General features: G+C 41.0%; 1 protein-coding gene across 1 annotated transcript in view; it reads left to right on the forward strand.

The window, feature by feature from the left end:
* The window catches only part of Hsd17b12 (hydroxysteroid 17-beta dehydrogenase 12), a 127835-nt gene that overhangs the window by 68334 nt on the left and 35399 nt on the right, over window positions 1-24102 (forward strand). Inside the window, exon 4 of the mRNA XM_085834632.1 lies at window positions 9958-10065. Within this exon, the coding sequence (XP_085690758.1) occupies window positions 9958-10065 (108 nt within the window). The remainder of the gene's footprint in view (window positions 1-9957; window positions 10066-24102) is intronic.

Below are 24102 nucleotides of genomic sequence, written 5' to 3' on the forward strand. Positions count from 1 at the left end.
AGTAAAATTAATAACATTACTGCTTGATCAGGAGCATTATTAAGTGAAATTGACTTTTGTCTTTGCTACGAGCTCTTGAAGGATGCGGTGACCTCCATAGCAGTGCGCATCACTGCTTTGATTTGCCTCACCCATCATTGCTCTTTGTTAACCAGGGAAGGCAGCACTGAGTGCCTTGCTTAGGATTTGGACTTTCATAGATTTTCGTTGGCTATGGACCTTGAAGGATGCTATATTCACAAAGTAGTTACGGATGCTGAACATCATAGAAGTCTCTGTACATTACTTTAATTTGAGATTATTTTAAAAATATATAAATAGTGGTTTGTCAAACATTGAAAATTATATTTATGAGAATAATCATTTGCAAACTTTAGAAATATTCCAGTAAGTCTTGTACAGAATGAATGACATAATGTTCTTGGCACATAGTTAATTTGAGGTAACCGATTGCTGTAATATTACTGTTCTGGTAGTAGGATATTAACTTTAGCCCCATGCATTTTACATGGTACTGTGTGTCCTTTAGGGCATCCTGTGATCACAAATGACGTGTGTCAAGTTCATATTCTTGGTATTGAAGAATGAGACTTCATCAACTACCTTTGTTTTCAGTTTGCTTTCCTATATGAAAGCAGTGCTCTTAACAGTGTAAAGGAGGATGGGTATTGGGTATGTTCTGTGTTGACCAGAAGGTGGTTCAGCTCTTGGCAAAATATCAGTGAAATGGCTCTGCAGATAAGGGTACTTGCCTCAAACATCATGACTTGAGTTCAGTCTCCAAAAGTCTTATAGTGGAAAGAGAGAACTGATTTGTTCAAATTGCCCTCTTCTCAAGGCCATACATGAAGTTAATAAATATACAAAGAGATTTATTTTTTAATTTTAAAAAAGTGTTGATTTATTTTTTTAATTTTAAAAAAGTGTTAATTATATACGTAGAGGCAGGAGCAGGAAGACTGTGCATTCAAGATCAACTGGATGTGGTGGTGAATGGCTTTAATTCTAGCACTCAAGAAGAGCAGTCAGGTCTCTGAGTTCAAGGCCATCCTGGTCTGCATAGGGAGTTCCAGGTCAGCCAGGGCTACATAGTGTGACCCATCTCAGAAAGTCGGGAGTAGGAGAGTAATTGAGGTCTTTCTCGGCTACACAGTGAATTCTAAGACACCTTGAGCTTCTTAGAATTACATGATGTTTAAAGAAAAATACTCTAAAACTCAGTTCATTGTAATAGGATAATTAATACTTGGTTTAGCTTTGTGATTTTGATTAAATTTATTTCCTTCTAAAGTTTCTGTAATAAGAAAAGAACTGACTCTGAGATCTGCCTGCCTCTGTCTCCTGAGTGCTGGGATTAAACAGAGCTACACAGAGAAACCTGTTGTCAAAAACCAAAACCGAACAAACACACAAAAAAGCAATTGTTTAGCATTTTATTTCTGAATGCCTCAGTAAGATTAGAATTTTAATTTAGAATATAGTCTTTGCCAAGTCCTAGGTTCTATTCTCCCAACCCCCATCCCACACACTGTAAAGAAAATAACCTCTTAACTGACCAATCCCCCAAACCAAAGTGACAGATTCAGATCTTGAAAAGCATATCCCCAGGCAAGATTTCACAAAATCAGAATGGAACCTTTCACAAACAAAATACTACTAAAAGACAACGTACTTTTAGAAACATTCGAGCCAGCAGTTTCAGAAGAATGGTGCTGCGGGTATCTGACTTCTATGCTTATCAGTCCTTACGCTTTAAAAAGGAGGAGGGACATTATGGAAGATTACAAAGACAACTGTTATTGCCTTCTAACTTGATTTTAGTTCAGTTATCCTGCATGGCTCACATCTCATCTCATTTTTCAGGCCAACAAAGAGAAGGAAAAACTCATTCTACTATAACATAACAGAAACATTGTATTATATGATTTAAGAAAACACTGAGATACAATCACAGTATCTATAAGAGGACTATTTTAGCTGGAAGATATGATAATAACCAACTTCCTGAAGCAAAGAAATGGATAAAACCATTGTGTTCTGTCTCCCTAAAGCTGGGCAGCTAATAATGTGGAATCGTGCAAGCACCTTGCACTGGCCCCTCTCCTGTCCCCACTGCTGTCTCTGCGCATATCCCTCCTCTTTGGGGACTAATAAATCAGGTGATTAGTCCTTTCTCTGCCACCTGTTGCTTTTTATCATAAGCTGTGGGTCCTCTACTCTGCCACACCATGTCCTTCCTGAAAAGCAGGTGTGGTCTGATCACTCCCTAGCTTACAAGTTAGAACATACCGGATGCTAAGTGCTCACAACCCTGGGAAATGTTACCTTGCCACAGGATGATGTCCTAGGTACATATGAGAGGTGTGTTTGTACAGGGCCCATTCTTGTTTAATGATCTGCTGTCACTATCTTGAAAATAACATAGATTTCTACACGATTTCCCGCCGAGTTTTGCAAATTCTGAAGCAGCTCTGCCTGTTATCCTGACATCTGCAACCTACATGATCTTTTTCTTTTTTTAACCTTCCAGGTCTCCCTATGCACCACATGGTATCCACAGGAGTTCTCATAACATGTTTCCTGCCACTCCCTCTAGTTTATGCCTCTTTCTACTTTCTGTATGGCTAGTTTTTGGTTTTTCTTTTTAAAAACCTTGATGCAAATGCCATGTCCTATTTAAAAATTGCACTCAGCATGAGCATGTTGCTTTCTCTGCATCTATCCCCATCCCCAATTGAAGGCATTGCCTGTTGTCCTCAGGCGAAGCCTGCCATGTGGGAGCCACTCAGTATGTTTCTTGCCTTGCCTTTATTCAGCCAGAGTTCATGTTACATGCAGCAGGTTCTGTTGGACCCTGAGTGACAAAGATGAAGCAACAGCCACAAAACCAAGGCACTCCTGCCCTTAAACTGCAGGCTGGGAGCAGGCGCTTTGCTGGCCACACATGCCTCTTGTAGATGTGAGTGATAGCCTGTCTTTAATTTCGAGTCGTGGCTGTAACAGGCATCTTCTGCTTCCTTCATCGGTGGTGATGGTGACCACTTAAGGCTCTGAGATGTCCAGAGTCTTGCATTTGGGATCTGTTCTTAGTGCTGTCTTGTGGATGTGAGCAATGTCTTGGACTTCTTTCATCAGATATGAGACACTGTTGATGACAAAGCAGTCATGAAACTTACAAGCACTTTGGTGGTTTGAATAAGAATGTCCTCATAGGCTCATATTTTTGAATGCTTAGTCATTAGGGAGAACTGTTTGCAAGGATTAAGAAGTGTGGAGTTGGTGGAGGAGGTGTGTCACTGGGGGTGGGCTCTAAGGTTTCAAAAGCCCAAGTCAGGTCCAGTCACTCTGTCTCTGTCTCTCTGCCTCCCCCCACCCCCCTCTCTCTGAGCTCCTTCTCCCATCATACCTGTCTGCTGGCATGTTTGCTCCATGATGGTAATGGATAAAACCTGAAACTACAAGCAATCCTTCTTATGTAAGTGGTGTGTCTTATCACAGCAATAGAACAGTGACTAAGACAAACACTAAGGAAGAAAACTTGCCATCAGGAAAAATTATATCAAGTGTAAGACTGATTCCAAAAGTGAATTAAAATGTACTTTTTGGAATATAAATATAATGATTCCAAAAGATAGTATAAAGCAAACTGAGTCAAAGCACTTGTTGGACATTAGTTTAGAAAGCTCAAAATAGAATGCTGTGACATGGATTCCATGGGTGATAACATAACAAAAATCACTTTAAAAAGTAGAGTCTGATGTTCATGGCGAGCATGGGGGATGAGGTAGGCTGTTACAGAGTTACAGTGTAAGTAATACCTACAGCAGCCTGTGTTAGTAAGGAAGAAAGAACTATACATTAGACCACCATCTTTGTAGACATTGGCATCATCTTATGTAGACATAAGAATGCACTTGACCTTAAGAGTTTCATAAGGCATATTCATTATGTGGTCACAGGGCATCTGAAAAGATGTGAGGCAATGCCTTCAATTGGGGATGGGGATAGATGCAGAGAAAGCAACATGCTCATGCTGAGTGCAATTTTTAAATAGGACATCCAAACTGTACAGGATGGACAGCATCACCTGTGCTTCACGGGCCAAGAGATGGAGTGAAAGCTAAACCCTCTCTTTACCACCAATGGAGCAGGACTCAGCTCCTGCTTCCACGGGCGCCTCACTCCTCCCAGTGAGCTCTGTTTCTGTGCTCCTGACAGATCACCTTGTAACCTGAAGCACAGTAATGGGATTTTCTTTTTCTGTTTTCTTTTTTTAATCTCCTTTCCAAACAAACAAATAAATAATTCAAGTGTTTCCATTGGCAGGTTAGTTTTTAGGTGGAGAAAATAAGCATCTTTATCAGAAGATTTCTTTAAAAGGGTCGTAAGCAAGCGCAGAGCTCAGTTTTTCAGAGAATGAAGACATCCCTGCTGTGAGGGTGGGGGGCCCATGTGAGTCTTCATTGCCCGTGCTCCTTCTCATCATAGGCATAGAATGAGTAAAATACTGTGAGCTTGACTTCAAATAAAGAAATGCTTATTTGGGAATGAAATCCTAATGAGCTGTGGTTAAGTTTATTTATTTATTTTGTTTGTTGGTTTGACTGAAAGTGGGTCTTTTCACAGAGATTAAAAGTATCATGAGTAGTTTTTTTCAGGGCCAATGAAAAGAACAGACCATTATTTGTGCAATATCCCTGATAATTTTAACCAAGTGAGTCTTCTAGCATGAAGTCAGATCAGTTCATTCTCTACTGGGTGCATTCACCTTTCCTCCAGAGCCACAAAAGGCAGGCCCTCTCTGTGGGGAGACATGCAGATTCTCACCCAGAGATGAGGCTGGGGATGTCATCAGGTCTGAAGGTAAAAAAATGGAGCTAGTAATAAGGATTTTGGTCAAGGGGCTTTTTCTTTGTTTTCCCCTTAAAAACAGAAATAGTACAAAAACTAATTTTTCACATCTCTAAATATATAAGATATGTAATTTTGTGTAAAAATGAAGTTTCTTTTAAACATAGATTTGTACTTAAATGAAACTTGATAAATTCAGACCTAAAATTGGTGATCACTGACTGTTGCCACTCTGTACAAGACTGGGGTAGGGAGACTACCCATGACAAATAGCCTCAACCTTCCTGTCCAAGCCCTGAGTCAAGTCTTGGCTGGCTTCTAAGGGATATGAAGGTTCAAATGTTTTTGAGTTTATGGGAAGATTACAAGGAGAAGAATTGAGTTGTCTTAAGTTTATCTCCTACTTTAAGATGCCTAATAGACTATGTTACTATGTTTTAAGTGAGTGGTCCCTACCAACCAATTCACTTCTGTAGGGGAAGATCAAGAAGTATCAAGAAGATGGCTTCGTGCACCAGCTATGCCCTCCACACCCTTTATGCTTCCATAGCACAGAGATCTCTGTTGCATGCCAGGTATCCCACTAGGTCCTGTGAAAACAAAGATAAAAATGTTCCCTGTTTGGTAAGAGGTAGATTTAGTTTTGTACTTGGCCTCAGACTCATTCAGGATACTCTGAAGCGGCAACCTGGCTGCAGCATGAGAACACCCCTGCTTACTGTCACTGTAGAATCAGAGGACCCGTGCTTACAGCTGGCCACAGCATCAGTACCCGTACTTACACATCATAGGATGGCTGTAGCATCAGAGAACCCATTGAGCCACCGCCCAGCCTCCCCAATGGAATTTTAATTTTTTTTCCTCTTAGAATCTACAAGATTTTTCTAGGAGCCATTTATAAAACACAAGGATTGCCTTCTGGCTGAACTACTGTGGTTTGGACAACAAGAATTTCCTTGTTGAAGAAACCAGCATGGCTCAGCTCATGTCCACAAGTTTCCACATTCTCTGTGTGTTTATCCTGTTCACCTGTTTTCTATTGAGTTTATTCTACAATAGCTCTTACTGTTAAGAGGTTGGCAGAAGCTATGTCATTCTTTGAGCCCCGGAAGGATGAGAATGGGCCATTATTCTGAGGCTTTGGGGTAGTTGTTACTCTTCCCCAGCAGATGGCTACCGCTGGACTGGGTGTAGATGGTAGTCTTGGGAAATACTTGGGTTAGGGAGGTGGAAAAGTAAAGGTAGCATCAAGGGTTACTTGTATTTTGTAGGTCTACAGTGGTAGCTGTTTCTCTTCCAGGTACTTACTCTATCCTTGTGCTGTTTAACGTTAGCTAATTCTTGCCCATGATTGTCTTGGTGGTGGGGTCAGAGCAGAGTTGGGGTTAGGGGAATGATGTACCCAGCCTGGAATTATTTCCTTAGTTTCTTAAGAAACTAGACACTCTGTAGTGGATATATCTACAAAACAACTTAGCTCCTGCACCTAAGGCTCAGGGAACATTGTAGAAGGGGGAGGTGAAAACGTGGATCAGAGAGCTTGCTGTGAGATTGTGTCTACTATGATGTCAGGAGCTACTTACAAAGTCTCACCAACATGACTGCCTAAACAGTGGTTTAACAAGGACAGCAGCAATAGGCGCACACACATTAGCTTATTTTTAAAATGCCTTGGCTACCTCAAAGTCTGGGCACTCCTAAACTTTCCGCTGCTACCCCAGGCCCAATTGGGGAAGTAGCCAGTGGCATTTGGCATCTTTATTGATCCATCAAAAGCAAATTGGGGACAAGGACCTTCAGAGTCTGCACATGCAGATTCCCTATCGAATCAGAGCATTAGAACCAATCTTCAATAAATGAATTTGAAAGAAAGTAAAGAGGGATATATGGAAGGGTTTGGAGGGAGAAAGACATTAGGAGAAAATGATGTCAATATTTTATAGTCTCAAAAAATAAAAGAAATAAGCATGGTAGCCACTAAGCACATCAGCCTTTTAGGATGCACTTCCTTCCTATCTGATTGCTTAGGCACAGTTCCTGTCTGGGTCTGATGATGTACTGCTCTTTCCCCTTCCCACACTCCCACAGCGTGGTAGATGTAGGACCTGGTCATGGAATCCCCAAGACCTATCAGTGGATCTGATCAAAAATATGATCCTCAGAAAGGAAATGTGATAGATGTCTTCAGGATTCTTCTGAAAAGATATTCCTGTCAATGAAAGGGATTTAACACAGAAATGTCCATTTTCTTCCACTGGGTGTTGTCATGAGCACGTGATACTGGGAGTGGCCCCGATTGACTCAGGGAGGGAGGGAGTATAAGGAGATGAGATGGGGAGCTCCTTGATCATGTGTGTCAAAACAGGGCCTAGTATTTGTCTTCTCTCAGTAGAACTCAGTTCTACTGGGGCAGAGCGACAAGCAAGTACTTACTTTATTAAAAACAAAGGGGTCAGTGGTTCAAAAACTAGGCAAGTCAGGCTTCTCTGAGAAGCTAATATTTGCTCAAGGACCCAACAAGAGACAGGGAATTTAGAAGAACGTTCCAGATAGGGGGAAAGGAGGTACAAATGAAATGCCCTGAATGTGTTTGGAACACTGTTCAAGGAGCTGTGAGGAGCCTTGTCCTAGAACTGGGGAGCAGTAGGAAGAACAGCTGGAGGTGAGCCGAGAGAAGTAGCAGGCTACTTGCCAAGGACTTTCAACTCTTACTACAAGTGAGATGGAAATGTGTAGAGGCTTAGAGGAAAGGGAGGAGGGGGACTATAGGAGAGGCAGTGGAAAATACCTAAAGGGAATAAGAAACTGTGCTTTCCTGACCTGAACATGATTTGAAATTTAAAGACTTTTAATTATCTTGAGTATCTAGCAGCAGGAGCCATGTTGCTTGTTCCATGTGTGAACACAAAGAAAGCTTCATGTATTCTTCACTACAGGACCTTCTTTCCGGAAGTCCATCAAATTGATTTGAGCACCATGTGTATCCAATGATGTACACTCATGCAGGTGCCTTCCTCAGATCCTGTGTGAGATGAAGCCTGAGTGTGAGCTATAGGGGATTTTGTTTTTTCTCATAGTTACTAAGTACTCAGTGTTCATGTGAAGAGAATGCATTGTTCAAATCAAATAGCCAAAGGTATCTTATTCTCATGAAACTTTTACATTGAATACAAGCTAACTTTCAGTCTTTTGTTTAGGGGCTTGTTTTTCCATGTTAATCTGGGATTGTTTTAAAATCAGTGTTACTGCATAGAGTAGGGAATTCTGAGGCATTTTCTAGTAAGACATAACTGGCCCAGCAATAAGTGACCATTCATTCTTCAATACATGAACACACATTACTGACTGTACAGGAACAGTCTTTACCTTTAACACCAGAGAAGGTATTTCTTGGTCAATTCTTCTCTCCAGGTTATGCATGAATTTCTATGTAGGGTCGATACTTTTCATTGACTCTTAACTAAAAATCAAATCTGTCACAAGCAAGCTCTAGGTTTAGCTACAAATCCTTTGAGATCAAGAATGGACACTTCCTGTGAGGATTAATCATGAAAACTGCATGATGAGTTTACAGTGACTTCCACTGAAGAAAGGTTTATTTTGGGAAGCTGGGTTTTTTAAGTGAATTCTTTTGAATTATCCTAAGTTCCAAAGAAGAGCATCCTTAGCCTGTGGTGGCAAAGGAGGGCAGGTGGTAGAGGAGGGAGAGGCCTAGCATTTGTGAAGTGCCTCCTGTACCAGTGGTCATCATCTGAGCCTAAGCCTGATTGGGGAATAGTTACTTCCTTGTCACCAGAACATGCTGAGGCTCCTACATGTTGTCTGTCTTGCTCGTGGTCATTCTGTAAAGAAGGATGAAAATGAGATTAGCACCTATGTCTGGGTGACCTCAAATCCCACACTTTTCAAAGGGTTTGGATCATGAAGGTGGAAGTGGCCATTGTATGCTGACCGTGGAGAGAGTGCCTCCCCCGGTTCTTCCCTCAGAAGCTCTTACTTCCCTCCCCAGCTCTTTGGACCTTAATAGTCTTGAGAAAAGGAGAGCATCAAGGTCTTTCCCGTGTCACTTTGTATATTTATTACTGTGCAATTGTGTGGCTCTTTAAATGCAGTGACTTTACTGTTAACCAGGCTAGAAACTACAGTGAGATCACATTCCACATTCATTTTTACCACGATGAACTTTTTTTCTTTTAATGTATCACACACTTTACAACAGTTAAGAGCACAGGCTGCTCTTCCAGAGGACGTGGATTCAGTGCCCAGTAACCACATGGCAACACGCAGCTGTCTCTAACTCCACCGCCAGATGATCTGGCGTCCCCATACAGACGCACATGAAGGCAGAACATCAGTGCACATCCTAAGTAAATAAATCTTAAAAATGAAGGATCCTGGTATTTTCTTACTTGGGGAGGGGGTTCTGATACTGTTGCCTGGTTTTGGAATCCTTTTCCTCCTACTGGGTTACCTCATCCAGCCTTGATATGAGGGGAGGTACCTAGGCTTAGTGCAACTTAATATGCCATAGTTGATAGCCCTGGGAGGCCTGCCCTTTTCTGAAGGGAAATGGAGGAGGAGTGGATTGGGAGGGGGATAAGGGAGGCAGGACTGGGAGCAGAGTGGGGAGGGGAAACTGTGGGCAGGATGGAATATATAAGAGAATAAATTGATAATAAAAAAGCTACTTTACAAACATAAAGACTTCCTCCTGAGATTAAGAGACATCAATTTGCAATTAAAATCACAAAGGCAGTGCTATTTAAAGAGTATATAGTATTATGATATGAACCATGTTTTGTTACTTGGGCCTGAGTCTGAAGAAGTAGTTATCACTATTGATTCACAAGGGATAATTGACAGGGTGCTCTCAGGCAGCCGAGGGAGGATGATGGGACTTTTCATTGCTGAACTATTGTTTTGTTGACTCTCTGTCATCTCTTAGAGATAGTCTCATGATTGCTTACAATTATCCTGCTCTAAATGTCAGATCAAATTGGGGGGAGAAAGTTTGAAAGGATAATGTTATCCAGAGATTTAATCATAATTGCCATGTATTAATTTTCCCTTTTGCTCATCATTTGTCTTTTTTTCTTCTTCTTCCAGAAGAAAAATTCAACGTTGAAACAAGGACCATTGCTGTCGACTTTTCATTGGATGATATTTATGATAAAATTAAGACAGGCCTGTCTGGTCTTGAGATTGGCGTTTTAGGTTTGTATTTTTGCCTCATTTATGACTCATTTTGTTCATTCTTTGGCTTTTACTGTGTCTTTACTTTCTCTCTGGAGGTTAGGTGTTTAGTGATAAGATTGTCACTTATCCAGTTGGTCAGTAGCAAATACTAACCTGTGTGTTCTTGAAGCCTTGCCTTGTAGATCAATGACTTTAAAGGGGTTTTCTCCCCCTTGCTTGATTTACTTCAGTCCCAGTTTCTCTGTATACATTATTGGCAATGAAAGGCTGGGCTTGGTAGTGACACCTATAATCCCAGCACTCGGAAGGTGCATGATACTGAACATTCATGGCTAAGGAGATGGAGGCCTGGGGAAGTTAACTCTTGTTCCCTGCGGAGCGTTTCTATGTAGATAATACTAACAAACTCAGCCCCATGAGATGTTAACACCACGGAAAGGTGGTTTTCATCTATGCTTTACACAAAAAAAGAACTCTTCCACATACGCTTTATGGTCCGTTACTTTGGACATATAAATGTCCACTGAAAATACGTGATGCCAAGAGACTAAAGCAACAGAAGGACTGAGGGGCAGTCTGAGTTGTTTTCTCTAAGTCTATTACTGTGTCTTATTTTACCTCAACTGCTTGTTCTTACAGGACAATCAAATATTTTTGCTGAAATCATGGGACTATTTGAACTGTGTTTTTGAGGGGAAAAAAAAATCAGAAGATCCTGATTGGGGTAATAAGGAAGATAAAGTATCACATGTTTTTCTTTCATATGTGGAATCTGTGTGCATATAGATATATAATAGACATACGCACACACACAAACACACGACATTATAGTAGAAAGAGAACTATTTATGAGAAAGAAAGGAACCAGTGTACCAGTGTGAGGTGAGGGAAAAGGGATGGAAGAGGACACAGGGCATGGGGAGGTTGGTAGGACATGAAAATCATGAGATACTGTGTTTGTGTGCAAATGCATGTGAAGGCCAGAAGTCAAACTTGGGCTTCTCTGTTCCCTGTCCACTTTGTCTTTAAAGATGACCTATCCCTGTGGAGGTTAGGCTAAGCTGACCATAGAGATCCCCATGCTGGAATTACAGTTGTGCACCACCGTGCCTGTCTTTTTACTGAATGCTGGGAATTGAGCTTGGTTGCTTATGCTTGCAAGACAGACACTTTAATAACTGACCACTCTTTCCAGTCTCCATAGAAGACCTTCTTAAACTTTTTTTGTTATTTTGTTTTTGTGTTTTGAGACAGGGCTTCTCTGTGTAACAGCCCTGACTATCCTGGAATTTGCTTTGTAGACCAGGCTGGCCTTGAACTCATAGTGATCCACCTGTCTCTGCCTGGGATTAAAGGTTGTGCTACAACTCCCTGCCTGCCTCCTTTTTAGAACTTCTAAATAAGGCAGTGTGTAAGGTCAGTTACCCGAGTATAATCCCTCCCAGTGTTTGTGAAGTGTAGCTAGCCTGGCCTGTCTAGTCTATACCATGCAACCTCATGCTTGTGCTGTCTGTAGGGATTCCACTCCTGCCTCACGGTAGAACCAGTGGGTAAAAGATAAATCAAAACACAGAACTAGCTTTTGCCTTTGTGTCTACATGTTCTTTTATAAATATAGACATTGGGAAGAGTCTTCAAAAGTTCTTCTTCCTTACCCTAGATCACCAGGGTATCAGGGGGCAAAGTTCTGATTGTTTCTAAGCTTCCAAGAGAGCAGTTATAACTTGCTTGTCAGTAGAAATGCTGTTATGGTTTATCCCATGGCCCTCTCCACCTTTGGACTAGTGACGGACTAGGGAATGACAAAGGCCGTCTTAGGTAGGAAGGTGGTTGATAATTCCCAATGAAGGGAGACTGGGGAACAGTCATTACATTGTGAAAGAATAGCTTACTTTTAGGAGTAGTCTGTGTTATCATGACTGTTCTTTATAGACCTCAGCTACTTTTCAATGAGTAAATGTGAAACAGTAGATACTCTAGGATCATGGAATCTGAGATGGGAGATGTTGGGTATGGGGTTGGTACAGGACTGGGGGATTGTTTGGGAACTTAACTATATCAGAACATTAACACTTGGGAGCTTGTAACTAGTATAAACATAGAACTAGGGTCAGCAAGATGGTTTGGTGGATAAAAGTGCTTCCTATGGAAACCTGGTGACATGAGTGTGACTATCGAATCCCATGATGGAAGGAGAAAGCAGACCTCTGAAAGTTGTCCTTCATCTCCACATGTACACTCTGACACTTGCATGCCCACATTAAGATTCACACCTAATAATCAGTAGAATACGTTTGCTTTTTAAATTACTGAAATAATTTGCATTCTTTTAAATACTAAATCTTTATAATCTTAAATAAATTGAAAGCAGTGTACTTCAATTCTTCTTTGTTTCTTTCTTTCTTTCTTTCTTTCTTTCTTTCTTTCTTTCTTTCTTTCTTTCTTTCTTTCTTTCTTTTTTCTTTTTTTTGGTTTCGAGACAGGGTTTCTCTGTGTAGTCCTGGCTGTCCTGGAACTCACTCTGTTGACCAGGCTGGCCTCAAACTCAGAAATCTGCCTGCCTCTGCCTCCCAACATGCCGGGATTAAAGATGTGCGCCACCATTGCCCAGCAGTGTATTTCAATTCTTAATGTGACTAATGGCTGTTATACAAGGCATTCAGCTCCCAGTTACCATGTTTTTTTCTCAGTTTATAATGGGAGAGTCATAAACGCAACCTCTAGGTTTTTCTTATGGTTGTAGAGCTGTTGCTGTCAGTTAAAGCAATGTTTAGCATGTCTGATTGCCACGTCAACATAAGGAAAGAGTAGTTCTGTGGACTCTTAGTAGGTCAAGCTCAAGGATGCCATTGAGCATACTGCATAGTACAGCGTGTAGACGACATCATCTCACAACAAAACAGATTGGCCTAAAATGTCAGTAGAGCTGAGGCTAAGAAACCCTGATTTAATGTTACTGGGTCAGGGCTGGAGAAATAACCCAGTGGGTAAAACATTGCATGATCCTGAGGGTCTGAGAGCAGCTCCTCAGAACTGCTGTAAAGTTAGATTTGGTAGTTTGCATTTGTAATCCCAGAATTTCTACTGTGAGATGGAAGGTGGAGACAGGAGACTCTCTGGGAGCTCATGGGCCAGTTAGCCTTACAGGTGCAGCATCTAAGGAGACCCTGTTTGAAACAAGGTGCAAGGTAAGGATGGACACCTGAGGTGCCCTCTGATCCCCACATGTATGCATGCACTCACATGAATGAACATACACACAGCAAGAAGTAAAGTTGGTGTTTGAATTGTTAAAATGAAATACAGCTTTGATTTGTAGTTGAACTCAGATCAGTACTAAAAGTTAATTGTAGCTGATGTTTCCATAATCACTGAACGCTCATTGTAGCACCTACCCACGCATTGTCTTACTAGCTGGGCTCTGCTTTCAGTTTGCTTTGTATTCTGTATTCTACCACAACTGTCTTGTTGGTCACTGACCCTTCAGAACAAATGTGTTACCTGTATATTACACTGTAAGTTTGAAGTCACTATCAGAGCACCTTTGTAAGCTGGATTTTATCTTACAAGCTTTAGAGCTTGTGAGGTGAGACTCATTTTATGTTTTCTATCTCATGATGGCCTAGTTTTCTTAGCACTTTTCACTTTCTTCCTTTTTCTCACCTCTCTCACATACTCCACCTCTGTCTAGTAAAGCCCAAGTCATCTCATGTGATCTCCTTTCTGTTCATACAGCTCTTACCTTGATAGCATCCTTTAAGATATTCTAAGTATCGATTGATTTCTAATAAGAATCAGTAATTGTGCACATGCATGTATGTATTTGTGGTGTGGGGTGGTTGTGTCTTCCTCTTGCTTTTACCTTACTCTTTGAGACAGGGTCTGTTACTGATTTTGGTATTTACCTGGTCACCAAATCTCTTATTTCTGCCTTCCAATACTAGGATGGAAGGCCTGTGCAGCTGCACCTAGGGTTCTTGTTTGTTGTTTAATGTGGGTGATGGGTATCGAACTCAGTCCTCCTGCTTACATGGCAAGAACTTTACCATTGAGCACCTCCCAGCCCCCAATTAATATTAGGTTACAGGAAAGGTTTTTTTCCTACTGAGTATTAATAATAATTAGTAATAGTAGAAATATAAATATCAATAGCATATACTTTATTTGAATAGCATTAAGCATAAAACTATAATCAATGCTTAATAAGGAAAATTAATATTTTCAAAATTACAAAAGAAAATGCTAAAGCTTTTGTCATGAAAGAAACATTAAGTCTTCAATAAGATAAATGGAAAGAAAACAGCTTTGAACCTTGCAAATTTATACTGAATGTCACCATAAACTGACAAGACTCTAAATGCTGTATAGGCTGAGGAGTTAGATCCATAATCTGTAATGTAAAAAATTAAGCAGGTGCTGTTGTCTTGCAGGTAAAGGCAAACAAATGCAGATTCCAGCAAGCTTGTAAAAATGTCACTAAATTGTGTCCTTTTTTCCTTGGCTAAGAAAGCAGTTCGTTAACAAACTCTGATTCCTGTAATGCTTACTTGATCTGGAGGAGGTTCTCATATGTGTTCCTAATCAGTTTGGTGGTCTCTGCACAAAACATCTCAGATGTGTAATTTGCCAAGGTCAAGGGAGTATCCCTGGACTTGAAACATATCATAGACAATATTTTTTTTTCAAATTCCACCACTATGACTTCTTTAACTTTATAAAAGTGAGATTCTTTATTCTGCAAGGGCAAGGAATGGCCCTTTGGAGAAAATCTAGTTACTCTGTGGTTTAGATACTGTGGCCTTTGAGTGTCCTAGACAAGACTTCCCTCATGCCAAATACTTTCAGACTCCTGTCTATCTATGGCACTATGGTTTGTGTAAGCTCCACATAGAGTTAGAGCCATCTGGTACCAAGTAGGTGTGTCATCCTTGCGTAGTTGGTGTTTAAAGCTGTGGTATCTATAACACCCATTGACTGTGGGTCCTATTTATATACCTGGCCCCTATTTTAAGTGGCCTCATTTTAATAACAATATATAGAGATAGTAGAGCTGGACTGAACCTTATTATTTTCCTACGCCTTTTCTAAGTGAATACTTACTCTACTAATGTAGGTTATGCTTTTTTATAGATAGCTTTCATTTTAATTTTTTGACAATTTCATACATGTAAATGATGTATTTTGAACATATACCCAGTTACTTTCTCATGTCACTTTCTTCTAAATCCCCTTTCCCAGCTATCCTCCTTCTACTGTAATGTCTTTGTGTGTGAGAGAGAGAGAGCTAAAGATAGACCCAGACCTATTGACTTTAGTTAGGATTGCTTGCATGAACACAGTTGTGTTATGTGAGTTATTTGTTAGTGTTTTAACCTTCCAGTCAACTGAATGCATGCTTAAAAATAAATTCTTACCTGAAGCCGTTACCTCCAATTAAACCATACAAATTTAAGAAGTAACCACATAGCCAGGCGTGGTGGCGCATACCTTTAATCCCAGCACTAATGAGGCAGAGGCAGGCGGATTTCTGAGTTCGAGGCCAGCCTGGTCTACAAAGTGAGTTCCAGGACAGCCAGGGCTATACAGAGAAACCCTGACAGAGAAACAAAAACAAACAAAAAAAAAAAAAAAAAAAACAAAAAAAACAAAAAAAAAAAGAAGAAGAAGAAGTAACCACATCCCAATATTCTCCCCCAGAGCCCCTATTTCCTAAACTGTTCTGGGATAGTCAAATATTAATGTTCTATTTACCAAACCAAAAGGCAGTTTGAAAAGAAATATCCAACAGGTTAGTATCAGTCAGTTCTGTCTGTATTCCTAAGCTTTCCAAGTGTCTTAACATAAAACCAGAGTACTTACTTAGTTAACTTCTGAAAAGCAACTTCTAGGTGGAGATGGTTTCCAGTCCCCAGAACATTAAAGGACTATAATAGGAAGCAAGAGGATGCAGAGTGTGTTGGAGAAAGCTGTAGAATTGCATAGGAGGATGGGAGTTTGAGCCACATAGGAAATTAGGACTCTATAATCCTAGTTTGAAGAAGGAATACTAGAAAAGTCTTAACTTGTTTAGAGGATTTAGAAATCGATATATACATATACATATATACACACACACATATACATACGTGTGTGTGTGTGTGTGTGTGTGTGTGTGTGTGTGTGTGTGTAACCTGTCTTCCTGGTCTTCTTGGGAACTTTAAAATAGTGTTTTCATTGTCTGTTGAAGTGTACATTCCTGCAGAGGTCCAGTGGTGCTCTTCATTTGCACCTTATTGGGATTAGTTACTCACTTTATTACCTCTGTACTTTTTAGCTATATGTCCCTGTTTTATTGCTGTGGAGACACCCTTGGCCATGGTAACACTTACAATAGAAAACGTTTAATTGGGGCCTGGCTTACAGTTTCAGGCTTTAATCCATTGTCATCATGGTGGGAGCATGACGACATGCAGCAAGTGCTGACGCAGTAGTTAAACTACATCATGATACACTGGGGGAGAGAGAGAGAGAGAGAAACCCTGGGTTTGGTCTGGGCTTTGAAGCCTCAAAATCCACCCCAAGTGACATACTTCCTCCAGCAAGGCCATTCCTCCTATCCTTCTAGAATCCTTTGAGTTGTGTCACTCCCTGGTGACTAGGCATTCAAATATATGGCTGAGGTTTAAGAAAGAACAGGAGCTCTGAGCTAAAGGGTGCAGGACAGGAGTGCAGAGAAGGAACACAGGAGTGTAGCAGGAACACTGGGAGGGGGAAGAAACAGGGTTAGTTTTGTTTTGTATCATTGCCAAGATTCAGCTTTCTTTTCTAGGGATGAGGACAGATGACACTTCCCTTCTGTGGTGCTGCAGTCCCACCCTGTTACCAGCCCCACAGCACCAGCATAGTCGTTCCCAACATTCTTTCCTGACAGATGCCAACTGCAAGCTGCTTGTCTCTAGGCCAGTTGTGTGACAGGTGGCTATAAATTCTAGGTCCCTGTGGCTCACTCAGGTCTCAGCTGTCAAATTATCTCACAACCACCCATAACTCTAGTTTTAGGAAGTCCAGTGCCCCCTTCTGACCTCTGCAGGTACCAGGCATGTACATGATATACATATATGCAGGCAAAGCACTCATACGCATAAAATATAATAATCTAAAAAATAAATGTTATTTTTAAAAAGCTTGGCAATGTCTATATTATGTAATATCCTTTCTTTATATTTAAAACATATTTTTGGGTACAGTGTGCTTCTTATATGCAAGAAAAATGTGTGATGGTATAATCAGAGTAATTGGTAATTCTGTCATCTCAAACCTTTATTATGACTTGTGTTAGGAACACTGAAAATCTTATTAGTTATACTAAAATATACTACTGAAAGTTGTAAGTTATAGTCACCCTGCTATGCTGTAGACCACTACAAGTTATCCTTCTTATTCAGCTGCACTCCTGTTTATTCTCTCCATTGGTCCTTACCTTTAGCTAACCATCATTTGATTCTCTCTGCCTGTTTGCTAATTGATTCATTCAACCAGTTAGATGTTAATTTGTTAAACTGTTAATACTCAAGAGCAATATCAGTAGACAAGACAGGAAAACACATCATCATGTTCATGAGAAATAGCCATTGAGCGAGTGGTTGAGACAGAGGGAGCTGTTGAGACAGTTAATATGTATCACACATGGTCTCCCTGAGAAAAAGAATGTTTAAGCTGAAACCAAAGGCCAAGAAAAGACGTGTGGGAAGGGTTTCCAGGTAAAGGAATATCATGTGTCTTGATGTCTGTATGCATGGCATTTTGGAGGACATGAAAGATGATCTTTAAACCAAGAGCAAGGATTTTAGAGGGTACTGTAGCAAAAGAGTGGTAATTAGAGCCAGATCTTAAAGTCCTAGAAAGCCAGCTTCATGAATATGGAGCCAAAAAAGAAAAACTTTTAGATGAACTACACTTAACAGTGTAGAAGAACCATTCACACCTCAGACCACCTTGCGAACACAAAGAGGCTCACAGTTCTGTCCTGTGATGTGGGCAGGTAGAACTTCAAGTCAGAAAATGGAGGTGAGGTACAGAGGTGGCTTGTTTTCTCTGCCAAGTTTGTTTTGTTTGAGCATGGTCATAGCCACTGCTGGCTTGGGATTGAGTTGGCTGTTGTGTTAACACTCATCCTGTCTGTCTCAGAAGTGTGTTCCTAAGATGTATGAAGTGAGGCTATGACTGCTCCAAGGTGTGGTTGAGGAGGTTTTTATTGTAGATATGAGGAAGAGCATACCCAGAGGCACCTGGGCATGCAGAGAAGGTAGTAGAGTAGACATGACCAGAGGATTATACTGGACTGAGAAAGGAGAGCAAGGACCAAGAGAGAAGGGCAAGACAGAGGTGGAGGTGGGGACAAGGTTGGGTGATGGACTAAAAGCGTACTTAGCTGGAATGGCAGGGTTATTTAGGAATGAGATGCTAGGGGAAGGCTAGCCCACAAGCTGGAGAACTTTAGGCTAGGGGGCAGGGTGAGAAGAGCTGAGAAGGGGCCGCAGCACCAGCAAGGACTCTGTAACAGGCACTTGCTATCTTGAGACAGCCTGGAGGTCAGCCTGGGCTTCATGGTAATGGGCACTACACTTAGCCACTCATCACCTGTTTCTTTGGGCTTGATATAAGTTAGATCTACAGTTAGTTTACTTGCAAAGTAAAATTGTAGTTTGTTAAGTAGGAATAAAAGCAATCATGGATCCTCAGGCCAAATTTAGTTTAACAGACTTTTGGGGGAAGTCACAGTAGAATTTTAAGTACAAACTGACAACATTTTTTGGAAGTCCTTCTGACTTCCAAGTGGAAGAAGGCAAGAAATGTGAGGAAGCCAATAAGGCTATTCCAAGATGGTGAGCGCTTATTAGGATGGCAGCTGTGAAGGGTGGACTGCCCAAGAGGAGAAAGCTGAGCACTCTGTGCCCCAGGCTGGGCAGAATGGTGCATGCTTCTATTCCCAGGACTTGGCAGGCGATTCTCCATAAGTATACGGCCAGCCTGGTCTACATAGAGACTTCTAGGACAGCCAGGGCTACATAGGGAGACCCTTCCTGAATGAATGAACCAAGTATTCTGCCCATTTTACAGACAAGGAACAAATACAAAGAGGTTAAATGCATTATTTACAATTAGATAACCACTCAATAGCAACTTTCAAGTTTTATCTGGAAAAAACAGGGACACATTTTTCTACAAAATTCTGTAAAGCAAAGTAATGTCTTCATCTGGAGCCATCCTGGCTTGAGAAGTTGAGAGAAATTCCATGCAGATCCAAGTAACCAGTGGGATGACTGGCAAGAATCCCCTCCTTTTCCAGCAGTGACCCTTTGCACTGGAGGTAAAGGGCTCTATGGAAGCTCATTTATTTAGGGACACTCTGCAGGAACATCATCTGGGAGAGTGCCTTTCCATCAATCACACTAAATACGGTGACTGAGATTGGATTTCTAAAGTGAGCACAAGACTGTTAAAATTCAGGTTTACTTTCTTTCATTCCAACACCACTAATGGCATTAATTAAAGCAGAACCTTTAACTTAAATCTGTGTAATTAGCTCCATGATTTCAGAAACGTAAATAGAAATTGATAAATATCCCCTGTTAGCTAACGTTGAACCACCAACCTTGTGGCGTTCTTTTTGCTGCATCCTCACTTTTGATTTTATGTATGCCAAATCTTACCTAATTTTGTAATGAGCATCAGTCACGTGGCAGTTTGTAATTAAAGAGAGAAAGGTATGTGCTGTTGCCTTTGATTCAATCTTAATTTTTCAATTTCTGATTAAAGGCACTGCAAATTTAAAGCCTTATAAACTCTCTTTTATTTGGAAATTGCTACTTACAAGTGTATGAAAACTGTAAAGTTTGCAAAATGTTTTACATCGTGTTCCAAATATCATCTGTCAGTGTATGAACATGTGCTAGCTCCAGCAATATGTTAAGACGGCAAAAAAGGAAATTTCTTTTCATCTCTGTCACTATCTCCCTATGACTGTGAGACTAGGTCTACTGAATGCAGTGAAGAGGGCAGAGGAGGTACTGGATAAATCTAGCCAGTATGAACCTGAGCTCTGCCTTCTGTTTGTATAGATACTGGTCATATATAATAAAAGCAAGATTCTTGGTATTGGGCTCAGAGTAGGAAGGCAGTAAATATGTGTTGGATAGATGGCCACATAACAACAGCTTCTTCTTCATTTACTGACATTTTAACCTGCTTCCAACAGTGGATTTGTGACTATATCCTTTGTTGAAATGATTGTTCCTATTTCACATATGAAGAATAGTGAGGAAACAGGCTTATTTTATGTCCCAGTTGTAGCAGCAGCAATGATTGATTAGGGCTGAACCCTGGCTCTGCTGAATTCTGAGGTCTGTAGCCTTTTCCAGTTGTACTTTTATACTGCTGGAGGTTGAACTCAGAGAGCCCCACACACACACGCCAGGCAAACACTCTACCATGGAGGTCAAACCCCAACCATTTTACAAAAATGTAAGACAGAGTGTGTTATTCCCCAACACACACACACACACACACATGCTCACTCCCCGAGTCTTTGATACGTTCACTATTTCAGAAGTCCACATTAAAAAACAAAACAGAAACAAAGTTTATTTTAAAATACAGTGACATCATTGTTCAAAACAGGCTTTACTAATGAGTTTTCCGTGCCGGGACTGGATTCATATGTATAATTATGAATGTGACTGAAGTGTAAGCTCATCCTTTCTGCCTTGTTGTCATGAGAAGGAAACAGAATACTTCATGTTATGTGATTTATATTTGGAAGCCCAGCCATTAGGCAAAGTATTTTTAAACCGCATTAATTTCTTATGTTTCTGCTTAATGTAAAAAATGAAGCCAGTTGGAAGTGGTCTGTGTGGAGTTAGTGCATGAATGGATTCTCATTTTCTAGTAATTTATTGTTGTGTGCTCCACCGTCATGCCCAGCCCACATCCCAGAAGTCTGCTTTTCTAGTGACATCATTCTATCTCTAGCAACTGGCTGTGATAGCGAATTCTATCCGTGGAGATCGTAGCACATGACCTTTGAAGGAACAAAATCTTGTTTTGATTTAGAGAATGAAATGTGGAAATGATTTTAAGTATTAGATCATTTAAAATATTAATAAAACACCCAGAATTACTCTGGATTTTTCTAAGTCTTCTTTCTCAGTGTAGCATCACGTTGACAGTAGTATTCTTCGTGGTTCAGAATGGACCCTCAGAGTGCAGCTAAGAGCTCCCTGTCAGTCCTCCTGCAGTGACCCACTCCATAGGTTCATGAGGATGGTATCTCTGCCCACCAACAATGCCTGTCTGTTTCCCTGTTCTTCTTGGTCTGCTGTACTTCTGTTCCCTCTCAGTCCCTGTTCCATTGGGCTCTGAGATGGTTGGTTTCAACTGCCAACTTGATGGGATCCAGAATCATCCAGAAGAGAAGCTGACAAGCCTACTCTTAAAGGATTATTTAGCCTCTGGGCACTCTTGCGGGGGGGGGGGGGGATGGTTAATTGAGGTGGGAGGTGTCATCTGAAAGTGGGTGGCTTGAGTTCCTGGGGCAGGGTCCTTGACTGCTTAGGAGAGAGAGTGAGGTGAGATGAGCTCACCCTGCTGCTTCCTACCTGCATGCAGTATGGACAGCGGCCTCCAGCTCTCCTGCCTCTGCTCAGTTTCCTGCTCTGCTGGAAATGACCTAAAACAGTGAGCTGAAGTGGATCTTTTCCCCCCTTAAGTTGCTTTTTTTCAGGGAGTTTTATCATAGCAATGGGACAAAAATAAAGGGAGAGAGGGAGGGAGGGACGGACGGACGGATGGACAGAGGGGGAGGGAAGAAAGACAGGTTTCTGCAGTCTTAGAACCTCATGGAGTGCTGGGAAAGTTCTCTGTTCAAGGCCTTGTGCTGATTACTGGCAGAGTGAGAATTCTGAAGTTACGCAGTTGCTATGCCTTGCTTTCTGAATGAGATGATGTGTTCATTACTAAAGGAGTTCTGAAGGCCCTAGGGGTAGGAGCAGCAATGGTTTCTGGAGGAAAAAGCTACAAAACTCACTAGCAGTGCAGTTTTAATGCTGATTAAAGATACTACCGGTTAGAAGAGATGGTCAACTTTCTGAATAAAGTTAGAACAACTTGTGAGATTGTTTCTCTGGATCCTATGTGGTAATACGTACATAAAGCAATGACACTGCTCACACCCATCCTGAATGAGATTAAGCTGTAGTGGGAGTGCTGCCATCTTCCACTCCTACTCACAGCACTCACCCCTCCCTCTCCCTTCAGACAGTCACCGGAAGCTTCTGATCTGCTATTTGCCTATTGCTGTCACCTACTGTCTCAAAATAAAACTGCAGTGGGTTTGCCTTTTTTCAAGAAATTCCCAGTGTTGTGCACTTCCTGAAAACAGTTACTGAAGAGTATAGTTGAAGTGTTCTGGTTATGTCATATGATACAAACCCACATGTTTTGCTGAAGCAAGACCTGTGGGAGGACCCGTGATGTTTGGAAAGAGAATAGAATGTGTTTGCTTGAATTTTTCCTGATCTTCATTTCATTGAGAAAGGCATGGCAGAGAACTTCTGGCATCCTGGCTGGTCCTGGTTGCTCCAGCTGACTAATTTGGATTTGGTGGAGGCCTGGCGGTTTCTGCTGGATTGTGCCACTACTGCTGGTTTGTGTTTGGTGTCCTGACACTACTAAACTTGACTGCTGGCATCTTGACAAATGGATATTGGAATTGCCAAGAAAGAAAAACTACTTCTAAACAGGCCCACATCCCCTTGTCCTATTTACCATCTTTTATCCCCTGCCTTTGGACAGTGGACTAGAAGGAGGGTTAAAATGTTTTAAAAACCCATATTTAAAGTAGTTTAAAAACAACAACAAACAAAACAAAACTAAACAAATCTAAGCCTACATGTATTGGCACTCAAACTTTTCCTCAGAAGACTTAATAGTACAGTCTGCTAAAATGACCTGATAATAAAAGTAGCTGGAGAAATGGCAGACAGGTTTGTTAACTCACACATGTACATCAAGAGCCACAAGTAAGCAATCAAAGTCAGATGGTTAAACCTCATACCCTCCCCACATGACAAGAGTGTAGGAAGAACATAGGTAGTTGTAGGGAGAGGGAGGGGTAGCAAATGATCTTAGAAGTGATTAGTACAGAGAAGAGATAATGGCTTGTGATAAAAGTCCTCCAGCCTATAGCATGATGCCTGATTTCCAGTCTCATCTGTGATTGGAGCTTTCAGTAAGAAGGTAGAAGATGACCCTGCCCACCTTTAGTGGATTAAATCTTTAGTGACTTCAATGTAAAACTTAATCCAGAATCTGCCAGTTCCAAAGTGCCTTGAATATAGAATTTCGGCATCCAAAGGTGCTGTCATTGGAGTTACTATGTGCTCAGAGCTAAAAGGAGCAACAGTTGTTCACAGCACAGAACTGATTACTCCCTGTGAATGATAGCCAGCCTGGATTCTACAGCAGAAGATGCACTCAGGAAAGCAGACAGGGCTGGAGTGTCCTGGTGCCCATTGTGCATTTGCCAGCTTGAGTCTGACCTCTCATTTTACTCATCCGTTTCACCAGCTTAGACTTGACGCTCTGAAGTCCTGTTCTAGCTTTCACAGTTTTTATTAGCCACTAAACACCATCTCCCTACATGAGAGTTTATTGCTTTGGACTAAAGAGCTTTGTTTTTTTTCTTATGTGGCACTGTTGGATAGATATCCCCATTTTCATTGTGTGAGCAGACAGCATTCCTAGTTTCATTTGCTCACTTAGAGGCAAATCAGAAAGCTGTCTACTTTAATACTTTATCCAAAGTATCACTCCCCAGCTTGCTGAGTTATTTGTGTGCTTCCTCAGTTCAATTTTGTGCTTATAGCACATGCTAAGATCACAGATCAGCTGTTCTACTTTAAAAGTTCTAGATTTCAGAACAATAATAAAAATAGCCCACCAGTTTGGGCTCTTAAAAGATTTATAATTAACTATTTAATAATTACAAACTGATTAAACTAGAGTCAACTGAACTTA

The sequence above is a fragment of the Mus caroli genome, unplaced genomic scaffold (assembly GCF_978045245.1).
Source record: "Mus caroli unplaced genomic scaffold, Mus_caroli_1 scaffold_2, whole genome shotgun sequence".
Classification (NCBI taxonomy): Eukaryota; Metazoa; Chordata; class Mammalia; order Rodentia; family Muridae; genus Mus; species Mus caroli.